The 14,602-nt window shown below is 40.2% G+C and overlaps 1 protein-coding gene across 7 annotated transcripts in view; it reads right to left on the minus strand.

The window, feature by feature from the left end:
* The window catches only part of SOX5 (SRY-box transcription factor 5), a 454,554-nt gene that overhangs the window by 59,092 nt on the left and 380,860 nt on the right, over nucleotides 1-14,602 (minus strand). For all 7 annotated transcript variants that reach the window (XM_089527613.1, XM_089527612.1, XM_089527609.1 and 4 more), the window contains 2 exons: nucleotides 12,648-12,825; nucleotides 349-521 (listed from right to left, as the gene is read on the minus strand). In XM_089527613.1, coding sequence (XP_089383739.1) covers nucleotides 349-521; nucleotides 12,648-12,825 — 351 coding nt within the window. The remainder of the gene's footprint in view (nucleotides 1-348; nucleotides 522-12,647; nucleotides 12,826-14,602) is intronic.

Below are 14,602 nucleotides of genomic sequence, written 5' to 3' on the forward strand. Positions count from 1 at the left end.
TAATGTGGCACTATGACCAACCTGTGTTTGCAATGATGTAGCTATTTTTTGGGTATATATTTGAAAACAAACTGAGCTTTGCTATTGCATACATGCTAAATGGTCCTACAAGAACTCTAGAGAAACTCACAGACTATTTCCCTGGTGAGTCTCCAACCAAGTTTGGGCCTAGGCTGTAAAATAATTAATCCAGAAGTGGTGGAAGATGTAAATAAAGTGTTCCCTGGTGTTCTCTTCGGTGTTTCCACACATGAAAACCAAATGCTGGAACATACAGTGGGAAACTGTGACACAACAATTGGAACTGAACTGCCAGTAGCTAACCAAAGTGAAGTCTTGGGAACTGACCTTGTCTGTCCTGCAGTTATTCAGACCCAGGTTGTTTGTAACAGCAACCTTCCCATCCAACACCTGTTGTTCCCGCCGTAGCTGTTCTTTCATCTGCCGGGCCTCTTGGATTGCCTTGGTAACAGCATCATGATCATTTAAGTAACCTGACGACGTGATAGAGGAAAGGATATCTAGAAAGAGGGTGAAAGGGACCAGGGAGACAAACAGAAGCAAGGTTACCAGGGATCTTTATAAGCGATTATCATCAAAATATTCAGATGCCTTCTCTAATGGATGTTGGACATTAAGCCAACTCATATTTGGTGCCTTGGAAGTGTTCAGGGATGGGTCTTCATGTTGCACGGACTGTCACGTTTGTATTTCATTCTTCATCAAAATACTAAAATGAAGGTTACATTATCTGTGAGTGTTATTAGTCTGAGCATGTTAAATCTTTCCCTATTCAAGAACAATAGTACACATTGCCTACTGCTTCATGCACATGCAAATGCACACACATACACGCACAGAATTGCTGAGGGCCATGTTAGATATTCAGCATCTCTAATTGTGCCAGGGAGCCACAACTATTTTACCTATAGAGAATCAGGGTTCAAAATTATATTTCATATAGGGTCAAGGCCCTGTAAGAGCAGAGTTTCAAACATTACTTTAAAAAATAGTTATAGTTATTGTTCTAAGCCCTGCAGCGGTTAGCTACTGTTTTCCTTTTAAACATAAATCTTTCCCATTTTTCTCAATAGTAAGGAAACTAAATAGATAAAATAAATAAATCTAAGCAATCAAAGCCTTTTAGGGGCAAAGCTTCAAAGGTTGATTAAAAAAAGCATTACAGCTTTTGTTCTAAACCCCACAGCAGTTAGCTACTGTCTGTCTGTCTATCTTGGCACTCAAACTGGGGAATGCAGTCTCTGGCATCAGGAATTTCTAGCTCAGGAGAGTGTCTAGGATTTTGAATCCAGATGTCTCTGTTTTAATTTTGATGTTTGGGCTGAGTGCCTGCTCAGTGTGTACCACAAATATCTGTGTTTATGTTTCGGTCATGGTCTCATTGGTCCCAACAGAAGGTAGACACAGTGTGATCTAGTGGCTAGAATGGCAGATTTGCAATGAGTGCTTTGTGGTCATATCCTATGCTCCCCTTTTGCATTTCATTGTTCCTAATAGCACTTTTGGAATTTCATGTCTTCAGTATCATTCAACTTTTTTTAAAAAATCCACACTTCTGTTTTTGCACAGGTGTGTGCATGTTTGTGTGTGTCTGTTTAAAACACTATGCACATTGCAAAGTTGACTTTACAATTTTATTCTGTTTATGGAATGTTACATTGTATCTTATCTGATAGTGTACATTTTTGTCTGTTATTTGCTTGTATTGATGGGTGTATGGATTGTAATAATGAATACTGTACTTTACTGTTTCTAACCAGCAAAGTTGACTTTAGTTCATGAATGTTTAGGTTGTAATGATTTTGTTATTCTTTAAGGTGCTACAGAGGGCATAAATATCCTAAAGGCAGCAGACCCTGTTTGATCTTGGAAGCTACACAGGGTCATCCTTGGTGAGTATTTGGATGGGAGACCGCCAACAAATACCAGGTGCAGTAGGCTACATTTTAGAAGGAACTGGCAAAACTACCTCTGAGTACACAGAGGCCCCCTGCAGACTTGCCTTAAAGTGTTTCAGCACCCATTAAAGCAATGAGTAAATGCAGGAATGACAGAGCACAGTCAAAAGGTCTGCCCCTTCAAGGCCTTCTGTGTACCAAGGGAGTAAGTGGAGCCTGAAAGAAGGCTTTGGCTGAGAAGGCACTAAAACATTGATTCCCAAACTATGTCCTTCCAGGTGTTTTAGACTTTGGTTCCCAGAATCCTACACCATTGGCCAAGATGGTTGAGGATTCTGGAAGCTGAAGTGCAAAACAACTGGAGGACCAGAGTTTGGGAATCAATGCACTAGAAATTTCAAACCTTTCCTGGAGCAAGTTAAGCAATTGGAGCTCTCCTTGGTGCTGCAACATTAACATTTTTAAAAACAGGTTGGATCCCAGATTTATATACATGCAACTAGAAGTGGATGTATAGGGCCTGTCCAGACAGGCCAAAATAAAGCTGCTTTGGGTCACTTTGGAGGCATGCTGTTTAAATGTTGCATGTGTCCTAAGAAGCCAGAAGCCACGTCAAAGCCACGCTCCGGTCCTAAGCTTCTGGCCTCTTAAGCCCCGTGTGTTGTTTAAACAGCATACCTCCAAAGTGACTCGAAGCAGCTTTATTTTGGCCTGTCTGTTCGGTCCTACAGTCCCCCCTTCCTTGTCATAGCAGCTCCTCCAAAAAACGCTACACAGAACGTTGGGGAAATTGCTGAGTGAACTGTCATACAGGTCTTATCCCCACCCACTGAGTGGCTGTACCTTCCATCAGGAAAGCCCTTTCGAAGGAGAAAGCTAAAATCCTATATCGAAGCTTTTTTTCAGAACTCAGTAAGGGTGTATCCACACTACAAAAATAAAATGGTTTGATACCAGTTTAACTATCATGGCTCCATGCTGTGGAATCATAGGCTTTGTAGTTTGGTGAGGGACCAGAGCTCTCTGACAGATCAAGCTGAATACCTCACCAAACTACAAATCCCATGATTTCACAGGATGAAGCCATGACAGTTAAAGTGGTGTCAAACTTGCTTTATTTCTGCAGTAATATAGCCTTACAAACAATACAAATTACATTTAAGCAGCAAGTTGAACTAGCAAAATGTAACTGACAATACTTGAAGGCAGCAGCAGAAAACTGTGCACACAAATTCTTGGGTCCTATTTTGGGATAAAGGTGGGATAAAAATCCAATAAATAAATAAATAGATTTGTGAGCTCCTACAAAAACCTTTTTCACTGTGACTCTAAAGTTCATTAAACTGGCCACCAAGGAAACAATTTGGAGGAAAAGATAATGATTTGTGCATTTGACTAGGACACTGGGAGACCAGGGTTCAAACCCTGGCTCAGCCCTGGAAACCCACTGGGTGACCTTGGGCATGTTATACTCTCTCAGCCTCAGAGGATGGCAATGACAACCCTCCCTGAAGAAACCTGCCAAGAAAACCCTATGATAGGGAGACCCTAAGGCAAACCTAAGTCGGAAATAACTTTAAGGCTTGCAACAACAACAACAAATTCCAGATCAGGTAAAGGGAAAAGATCTTTTCTTTGGTTATCAAACACCTCAGCCCCCTTTGTGACCCATACAACACTTATCCTACTTGGGCCATTCAGAGCGCAAATCTGCTGGATAGGAATTAGGTCAGTCCTGTACTGAACACTGTGCATTTGTATTCCTGCAGCAGCGCATTAAATATATATATTAAAAAGCTGTACAGTAAATTGTGGAAACATAATTACATTTCCTTGAGTAGATAGGCAGGCTTATTAATTGCAGCAATGGTGGAGGGGGGACATAAGAATATCTTGCACCCCTTCCTCCAGCCTCACAAATACCTTAATAAAGCACAGGTGGTGTCACTTTGCTATGAGCTATGGCCGCTGAGCACATAAAGCTTTGCCACAGAATGTCAGCCTCTGACTGACACACACACAAACACACACATACACACCCCTCCCCACACCACATGCCATTTAGAAATGCACCAAGCCACAGACTTTAGACTGATTCCTGATCTGTTAATACCAGTTCAGATGTTCCCTCCTTGGCTAAAGGGCACATGCTTGCAAACACATATACACAACACAGCCTAGGCTTTGGCTGCAATAGCAGTTGAAACCATTGCTTTTAAAAGCCACTACAAGCATCCCCTAATGTTGTTTAACTTTAAACATGTCACCTTGGGGCTTCCCTCTGTCTCCCCTGCAACAGCTTTAGCCTGTCCTCATAGATTATATTTATTAGGATCTGGTGTGCATTTACAGCTTCCAAGACTGGTAGGAGTGAAGCCTCTCAGACCTTGGATCTAGGTGAAAGGAACTAATATTAATCATTTCTCAAAACTGCCTCTCTCCCATACCCTTGGTTGCTTTTCTCTGTATCTTTTAAACTAGGGCATCAACGCGGCATTTTGTTTCAAGCCCTGAAAACGACAATATGAAATTGCCCGGAAAAGGGGCTTCTGTTTGTGACATGAGGCTAAATCTAACCAGATCCATTGGTGAATTGTAACAGATGGAGGGGCTGTGAGACAGAAGGCTGGCACTAATCACACGCAAAATGACCGGCTTGCCTCAACATGTTCCATGGATTCCAGCAAACTTTACACCCTAATCCATTTTTAGAACAAAAAACATCTGGGCCATAAATCCTCTAATCTGCCAAAACACGCTATTAAATCCCATGATTTGTTGAAAAACACTAAGATTAAAGAAAGGAAATATAAAATGGCTAACTGCCGCGTTAGGAAAGTGTTATTAATACTCTTTTCTTTTGTCTCAATTATGAATGTTCTGTTCCTAAAGAGCCTTGTCTAATCATGTCAGATTACACATCCTTGTTGTATTGCTTGCGTCTTCTATCTGATCTGCCGATTGCCAAAGAATGTACAACATTGTCTCCTTGCGCTCCACTTTGAAACATGACAGGGGAGAGAGGCTGGTGTCAGATTAGTTCAGACTAGCACTGCTGGAAGGTTTTGGCTGTTGCTGTTCTCTGTGTACACTGTTTCGTTTTCTTTTTTTAATGCCTTTAAAAACCATTTTGGAAAGAAACAGAATTGGCAATTCTTGTTTCGTTAAGAAATCAAAACCTACAAGGGTTGGGAAGAAAGATGATAGTGGGAACCTCAGTAGAGTTTAGAAAAGTTATTGTTTTTCCCAAGTTCTACAATCCCTGCAGTAAGCACAGATGCTGCCCATCTTGGCAGTGGAAATTCTAGGAATTATAGGCACGGGACAGACCGTCCAAAAAGGACTGTCTCCCGGTGCCTAGTTTTGGTCTGTGGGGAAGCCGTAGCCTCCAGACCATGGGACTTCCCCGTGGACCAAAAAGAACCCGCAAAAAGTGGTTTCTTCTTGCATCACCATTACGACGTTGCAGTGCACCAATGGTGCACCCGTCTGTACAGGGCACCACCATCTTGATGCCCTTCTCACGTGTGAGGGGCATCTAGAAGCACCGCCCTCGCACATGACGAGGGCATCCTTTCCCATCTGTCTGGACTGGGCCATAGTCTCCCAAAGTCACTTTGCTAACCTCTGAGTCTTGGGGTGCATCTACACTACAGAAATAATGCAGTTTGATATCACTTGAAGTGCTGTCACTGCATTTTATGGAATTCAGGGTCTTTACAAGGTCTTTAGCCTTCTCTGCTAGAGGGTATTTATTGGTGCCTCAGAAAACTATAAATCTCGGGATTCTGTAGGATGGAGCCAGGGCAGTTAAAAATGGTGTCAAACTGCATCATTGTGTAGATGCACCCTTGTACTTAGACACTCTTGGAGCCATTTTATACACACACACACACACACACACACGCACACACACACACACACACACACCAAGGTTTCTTAACTAGAGGTTGCTAGGTGTTTTGTAAGAGATTTAAAAAACAAACATATTTTGAGCTGTAGATATAATTCTTATGCAGGGGTTCCCAGAGATCTGAAAATTATTTCAAGAGTTCCTCCAGGGTAAAAAGTTTAGAAAAGCAGTATGGCACTGAATAAAATGATGGGTCATGGACAGGTCAATATTGGCAATAAAATGAGATGGTTGGGTCAGTAGTAGCATTTCGGATTTCACGCTCCTGATTCTTTTTTTTTTAAAAAAAGGCTCCCTAAATGTTTTAGCTCTGTCTGTTCCCAAATATATCCCCATTGCCTTGAGATTCATTGTAGTCATTAAAAATGACTCCTGTTTCTCTGCTTAAAAGTTCCACATGCCATGCTACCACTTCATTCTGCTTCATGGGTAGGTTAGGTGTTAATTTTCTTTGGACTGCATAATTCAAATACATCATTTCAAAACTCCAGATAAACTCTTCCCTGTATTTCATAAACTAGTACATCAGGAAGAGCTTTATATAAATTTTTAGTTTACTAACTACTTGGACAGATTGTTTTCTTGCTCTTATTGTGGCAGAATATTTGACAAACTGAATGCCCTCCAGGTTCCCCAACACTGTAAAATGATTTTGTTGTGCTACCTTGGCAATAGAGCCATATGGAAGCCTCCACAGAGTGCATTTCTTCTCTGAACTGCTCAGGCTTGTGAGAAATCCCAGACTATGATGTGGCTTCTCTCCGTTCATTAGTATTGTGTCCAAAAATACATAGGATGGAATCCAGTTTTTGTTATATGTGCACATGGGTAAGTTCCCTTCCACATGTACTTTTGATTTTGGGACCATTATGCATTGGTTGTATTCAGTTTACGGTTGCATAAACATAGTTCCAGAAGTGTAAGCAGAGGAAGGGTGATGTATCACAACCACTGGATAACAGCACGAGTTCAGATTTACACGGTTGTTGTTGCTGTTGTCTACTTTCAAGTTATTTCTGACTAATGGCAACTCTAATAAGGCAAACTAATTGGCTAGTTTCTTCTGAAGGGGTTTTCCATTGCTATCCTCTGAGGCTGAGAGAATATGACTTGGCCAAGGTCACCCCGTGGGTTTCCATGGCCAAGCTATGATTTGAACCCCGGCCTCCAGGGTCATAGTCCAACGATCAAACCACTAAACAACACTGGCTAGATTTACATGACACAAACATAATGTAGCATTTTGATGATTCTGTTTTTAAAAATGCACAAGAAGGAGGGGAGGAGAAGCAGCTATCATTCTCATATTCTTGCTTATAACCTTAGGACCGGATGAGAATGTAGGTGGGATTCCTGAAAATGAAAGACATAGTCTCCAGTCATACCAATTTGGCAGGGAAAGTCCCAATTAATTCTCTGTTATCTCACTTTTTCATCTGTTTTTAAAATGTTCTGATTTTTCTCTGCAAATGAAGTTCCAAGTGCAAAAGCCATTTGTCCTCCATTAACTCAGCAGAGGGGAGAGGGGAGGAGGGATGGGATGGGATCTCATAAGAGTTTCAAAAAGCAATCTTACATAAAAACAAATAGTTAAAACCACAATAATTAAATCATAAACTTCTGAAATTACCAATATCTAAAAGTATAAGTTGCAAATTCAATAACTGTCTTAAAAGCAATATGGACAGCAGAAGTCAAAGTGTGCATCTACACTGTATAAATAATGCAGTTTGACACCACTTTAACTGTTATGGCTCCATTCTACAGAATCCTGGCATTTGTAGTTTCATCAAGCACTAGCAATCTTTGGCAGAGAAGGCTAAAGACCTTGTAAAACTACAAATCCCAGGATTCCATGAGATGGAGTTACAGCACTTAAAGTGGAGTCAAGCTGCATTATTTCTACAGTATAGATGAACCCAAACACAAACCAATCATAGGAAGAGGCAAGAAAAGAAACAGGTGGGAGAGTGAATGATTTTACAATCTCTGCCTGTTGCTTCTCAGAATAATTTTATTACATTTGCTACTGCTGTTCAGGAGGATTGTAGTAGTTGCCCAGAGTAGTTAAATCTTCAAGATTTAAAGCATTTTTTTTTTTTTAAAAAAAGGACTTTGCAATATATTGATTTGTGGACCAACTTCAGGAGGTTTTTTGGATTAGCTTCAGCACTGGAATATAATTCTTTGCTAATTTTATTCTTGAACGAAGCAATGAATCATTTTAGAAATTTTCCTTGCATTGCAAGAAAAGTTTTCAAAAACCACACAGTTGTCAAAGACTGTTCACAGTTCAGGACTTCTGTGCAAAATTCTGACGTGACATTTTCTGAACAGGAAATTAACATTTTTTTTCACAGGAGATAGCAATTTATGTACAGAAAACAATGTTTCTGTAGAATAGGTTGAAACTGTTGTTTGCGTGAGTTATTCATTTATATATACAGTATTTGCAGAAATCAAGATTTTCTGCATGGGAAACTCTGCACAGAAAATAACTTCAGACTTATTCTGAGATAAACAAATCTTTTAAAAAAAATTCTGCACAGAAAAGTCTGTCTCTTATACAAAATAAGCTGTTTTCTGTGTCAATATGGCACAGAATGTGTCTCGGTGTAGCTTTGTGAGCTATTTAGCTTTCTCTCTCTGAGTTCTGGTTCCACAATAAATAACAAATCCCAGGATTCCACAGCATTGAGTCATGACAGTTAAAGTGACGTGAAACTGCATTATTTCAGCAGTGCAGATGCAGTCCCTGTTTGGGGCACCAAGACATCTTTTTGTTCACCTAGGCCTCTTTGTCCCCATGCTTTTTCTTATTTTCTTATTTATTTATTTATCTGCCACTTTTCTCCTGGAGTAGGACCTAAGGTAGCTCACAAAAAACAATCAGCTAAAAACCACCCTACAAACACACACACACCCACCCACACACACACACACACATCACATTTCTACAGTGTTTTCTATTTTCATCTATTCTTTTTACCTCCCTTAAAAAAAGGTGACTGATATTTTGTCACTGTTGCTTTATCATTTTAACCTAACATTAGCCACCACAAGACTCCACAATCTAAAGAACAGAGCATAAATCCCATAAATAAATAAAATTAAATTGAAGAAATAACCATTCTGTTCAGACTGGTGGCTGCAATTTATCAAGGAGACATCTGGCAACAATGTGAGATGTTACATTTCATATATTATATTCATTCAATCATTCATTCAATTTATATCCTCCCTTTTCACCATGACTGGGACTCTAGGTGGCTTACAATAAAATAGTACAAATGTCTACAATTAATAAAGGCTTAATAAATTAAAACAAGATTTAAACACATGCACCAATAAAAGGAAATACAACATCCAGTTAAAACTACCTTTCACAGTAAGGATGCCAATATATGGTGATATATTGCAAATATACATCAATCTGAGTTAGCCATATCCCCTACTTTTAAGATGACAATTCCTGTTTCAAAGAGCAGGGAGCAGGTCCTTCAAAGTTACCCAATGACAATTAAAATGTGGCCAGAATCCTGCTGGTGTGTTGTTGTTTTCATGGGGTTTTGTTGACAAGATTTATTCAGAGTGGGTTTGCCATTGCCATCCTTTGAGGCTGAGAGAGTGTCACTTGTCCAAAGTCACTAAGTGGGTTTTCATGGCTGAGCCAAGATTGGAACCCTGGTCTCCAGATCCATATTTCAAAACTTAAACCACTATACTGTGCTGGTGTTATGTGTGTGTGAATTCCCCTACAGAAGTGGTTGGGTATTTTTGTCTGCTATGGAATTTCACATTCAGTTTAAGTTGGCAGAAGAGGAGTTGCATGGATGTGGGATGTGCATTGTGCATTGCACATGAATGGAGATTGAACATGGATACATACACATGTGCATTTGGTTGTACATCCAGCTGCATGTTTGGTGCTTTGATTGCCATTCAGCACAAAGGTTGGATCGCACAATTAATGTGTAACTCTACATGCAGAGACTTATGCTACAAAGCCCAAGGACAATTCATGTTACAGGGTTATAGCACCATGGTTGTGTCCTATGGAATCCTGGGAGTGGCAGTTTTGGGAGGAGCATTTATAATTCTCTGCCACAGCATCCAAATGCCTCATCAAACTATGAAACCCAGGATTCCATAGGATGGAAACTGGCATAATAGTGGTATAATTGTGCAGTGTGACTGAGGCTAGATCTACACTGCATATTTAATATTGTTTGATACTGCTTTAACTGCCATGGTTCAATGTTATGGGATTCTGGGATTTGTAGTTGTGTGAGATATTTAACCTTCTTTGTCAGAGAGTTCTGGTGTCACAACAAACTACAGATCCCAGGAGCCCACAGGATGGAGCCATGCCAGTTAAAGCAGTATCAAATTACATTATTTTTGCAGTGTGGCAGCCTCTGGGGTCATTGGATGTATTATTTTGGTCCAGGTCATCAGACAGCCACAAAAACAAACACAGACTTTAATCACCTGACTAAAATCTTCTTCCCTACCATGGAAAGTTGCACTGTTTTTCCACTTACATTTTACTAATCATTTCTAATTTTACATCAAGAGATTTTAATGATCATATGCAAAATTGTTTTTTTCTTTGACTTCCTTTTGTGGGGAGGAGAAGTCAAATTTGCACATTCTTTGCGGGTAGTGGGTAAGCAGCCAACCTAGGTCAACAGAAGGTAGCAAGATTTTCATTTCTACCATCGACTAACTGTAGCTCAACCAGTAACTGCCAGCAAAAGTTTTCCTGTGGCTTAAATAAAATAGCAGCAAAGGGTGGGAGGAGGCAGCCGGCTCTGTTATCCTAGACAGCACGCACAGCAATACCATTCTGTAACCTCAAAAAGTCCCTTTCTATATCTGTCCCGCAAAGATATACGACAGTGAAGTCTATGTCATTAACAATAACTTAAGTATGTTATCTTTTGGTCCACAGTTTCCCATGGTTTATTAATGGTATAACACATTAATTCTCCTTACAAGAGTGACCTTTACAACTCCAGTCATCCTCACAGCTTTTATCCAATTACATTATCACTCATTACAGGTACAGCCTTTCAAAATCTACATTTCACTGCAAAGGAGGGAAGGGAAATGGCAAGGATTCCAAAGAGAGGAAAGAGACCAGGGACTGGGAAAGAAAAGATTTTATCTGGCAAATTAAGAGGAGTGTGCAGCTATGATGAGGCTGGTCAAACTGGCACAGAGTGACTTTGTGTGTCATGCAAGAGGACCTCAGCAGTCTGTCTTTATGCTGAATCCATGGAGGATTTATGGACTGAATAGGAACCACCTCCCCAAAAACATTTTGGGGTGAAATGGCCCCTTAATGAGTTGCCACTGGATTTATACTTCCACCCCACCTCATCCTGCTAAATGCTTTGTAACATTATAAATATTTTATCTGACTTAGTGAGTGGAAAGAATGAAATACTACCATGATACAAAACTTTGGATCATTCCCTTTTGTTAAGAAATAATAATAATCAGGGATGCATTGTAGTCTGTTGTGTGGGCCACCTTTGAAAAACTCTCTGAAGCTTCATTCCAAATGCAGTCTGGCAGCACAATTTTTTTTGCTTATAATACTCCAGTACAATTTTAAAAGTACCTTCTGCCAGTTGGTTTCTCAATATTTTAAGCTGTATAGCAGAGGTGGGCAGATGCAGAGGGGATGATGGGGACCATTTCCCCCATTCCCTCCCAGTGGGCTGCACCATTGCAATTCAGTGTGCTGGACGCAATGTCACATCACTTCCAGCTGCCATTGTAGAAGATTTTCAGGCTTGGTTTTTTTTTGGGGGGGGGGGTGTGTTTTAAGGGTTGTTGGCAGCTCTAGGGGACAGGGGTAATAAATTGCTGCATTTGCAACTAGCTCAGGAAGACTTGGGGAAAAAATTACCTAAAAATGGTATGCTGAGTTTAAGTGGGTGGTGTTGGCTTCAGGGCCTGTGCTTTTGCACAGTTTACACTAGTGGGGCAGCTATGTCAATCTCTTGAGAACCCAGATCTGGCCACAGTAATATGCCTTGCCTACATCCTGGATGGATTATTGTGACACACTTTCCATGGGAAACTTTGGAAACTCTAGTAAGTCCAAAATGCTGTGGCTAGACTACTGACTGGAGCTGGTTATAGAAGGCATATAAATCTCTTGCTGAAAAAACTTGAGTAGCTCCCAGTCCATTTCTGGGCACAATTCAAAGTGTTTGTTCTGACCTACAAAGACCCCGGTGATGCAACGATTAAATGGTATTGCAGCCACAACATTGTAAATTCAATCCCACAGGGTTCCAAGTTGACTCAGCCTTCCATCCCTTTGTAGGTTGGACTTGTAGCTTCTTGGGGGCAAATGACTTACACACTGTAAACTGGCCACATAGCCCGAAAAACCCACAAAATTTATGGATGCCAGCCATGAAAGCCTTCGACTTTGGGTTCAGGCTATTTGAAAGTACATTCTAAGAGTACTTCAGGGAGCAAAAGGATGTTACCATTGGCTGAGGTAGGGTGAAAATAATATTTTAGATTAACAACAACAAAAACAACCTACCTCATTAAGTAAGGAAGGCCCCAATGTCATTTCACTGCATTAACTCTCAGTTTGGTTGCACACTTTTCAAAAAGGCATGATATCTGCCAAGAACTTTCATATCAGGTCCACCTATTTATTCTCCTCCTGTCTTCACTCATGGAAAGTAAACATCCAAGGAAGAAGCCAACATTAAGATTTGCAGAGGGCTCCTTGTTAGAGGAAAGTTTTTTTGCAAGGTAAAAATAAAAGGATGAGTACTTACCTATTGTGTTGACTCTTGCTGAAGGACTAGCTAATGTTGCTGGCACAGAAGATTTCAGTGAGCTGCTCCCACTGTTTATTCTCAGTGCTGGCATGTGAGGAGAGGTGGGCGATGTGGGTGACTTGCTGTCAGTTGTCTTGGGTTTTGCTGAAAGGTTCAATGGCTGGGCCACATCGTCCTGAAATGGGCATAAGAAGAACAAGCAGGTGAGAGAGATCACTCTAATGCTCCTTCTGAAACACTGACAGAAGGTTAACACACACACACACACACACACACACACACACACACACACTTTCACTGATGATATTAAAATATTTCATCTAGAGTTAGGTGCATTGCTATTACACCTCTGGTAAGGGGGGAAATGCTCTGTTATAAGGCAGGGGGGAAATGAATTAAAGGACATATTTAAATACAACTGTTCTTGCCACATACATAGATATAGGCTCAAATACCTAAAGACACCAGATCCTATCTGATCTTGGCAGCTAAGCAGAATCACCTCTGGATAGTACTTGGATAGCAGACTGCCAATGAATACCAGTTGCTGTAGCCTATATTTCAGAGGAAGGAACTGGCAAAATAATCTCTGATTGTTCCTTGCCTAGGAAAACCCTACAAAATTCATGGGGTCACCATAAACAGACAGGCAACTTGAAATCACATATATACACAAATATAGATATAGACATATACTGCAAATGAACAGCAGCATGGAATAAGGAAGCAATTATGAATGTACGCTCATGATGTAACTCTTTGAATATTTCATCCTAGCATGGAAGAATGAATAATTTCTATAGTTGTCTCCCTGATGTAGGAGAAAATGAACATAGCCATGTAATTTTCACCCAGTAGTAGTACATTCCAAACTGTTTCAGGACATTAGTCTGTACTGGAATACACTTGATTTTTTTATGCAAAAATATACCACAATTATTGCACAAAACCCATGGCTAAGATCCTGTACCATATGCCATAACGTAAGAACAGAGCTACAATGCTGACACAATGTACAACCATGCCAGTGAATGGCAGTGATGCACAATGGGACACTCATTGCACTTCAGGATAAGTTATACATCAGAACATCTTGTGCAATGGCCACACTGCTGGTACTGCTTGTGTACTGGTCCTGAAGGCATATCTGTGCTCACCTCCTGAAAATACACACATTGTACAAAGTTGCAATTCAACTATAGACTCATAAGTTAGTTTATGATCATATAACTTCCCAATAAGTGTGTTTTGTGCAAAAAGGATCACCATAGACACTGGCCATGCCCACTGGGAGATACTGGAAACTGTGGTCTACAGATAAATCTTTTTCAAATTCTGAAACAGAATGATCTATCCATCTCTACTTAATGTCTACTCAATAGCTTTCTCTTTATTCCTTTCCTTTTGCATGCTAACCTGTGACTATGGGGTGAATCTACACTCTAGAAATAACAGTTTGACATCACTTTAACTGCCCTGGCTCCATCCCACAGAATCCTGTGATTTGTAGCTTTCTCAGACACCAGCACTCTTTGTCAGAGAGGGTGAAAGACCTTGTAAAACTATAAATCCCAGGATTCCATAAGATGGTTTCAAACTGTTTTATTTCTTCAGTGGAGATGCACCCCATGACAGAGAAATGATACTAGGAGTTGATATGTGTGTATGTATATGTTTATACCAGTACTTTTGTTTCTCTATATCTGTACTTATCTATAATCCTGATGGTTAGTCTACAAAGATTCTGGATAGGAATTAAAAGTTTGGGATGCCTATATTAGCTGAATTTTCATATTCTCCAGTTTGTTGAATATATTGGAATATATAGAGTGAATTTTCAAAAATAGATGCAGCCAGAGCCATGGGGGGAAAATACTGTAAAATATCTAAGTCTTGTATTGCTAGGGTTCGTTAACAATAGACAAATTCAGATTTCTTCATTTTCCAAAAGA

This window comes from Sceloporus occidentalis, unplaced genomic scaffold (genome assembly GCF_023333645.1).
Source record: "Sceloporus occidentalis isolate IW3139 unplaced genomic scaffold, rSceOcc1.0.p SCAF_5, whole genome shotgun sequence".
In the NCBI taxonomy this organism is placed as follows: domain Eukaryota; kingdom Metazoa; phylum Chordata; class Lepidosauria; order Squamata; family Phrynosomatidae; genus Sceloporus; species Sceloporus occidentalis.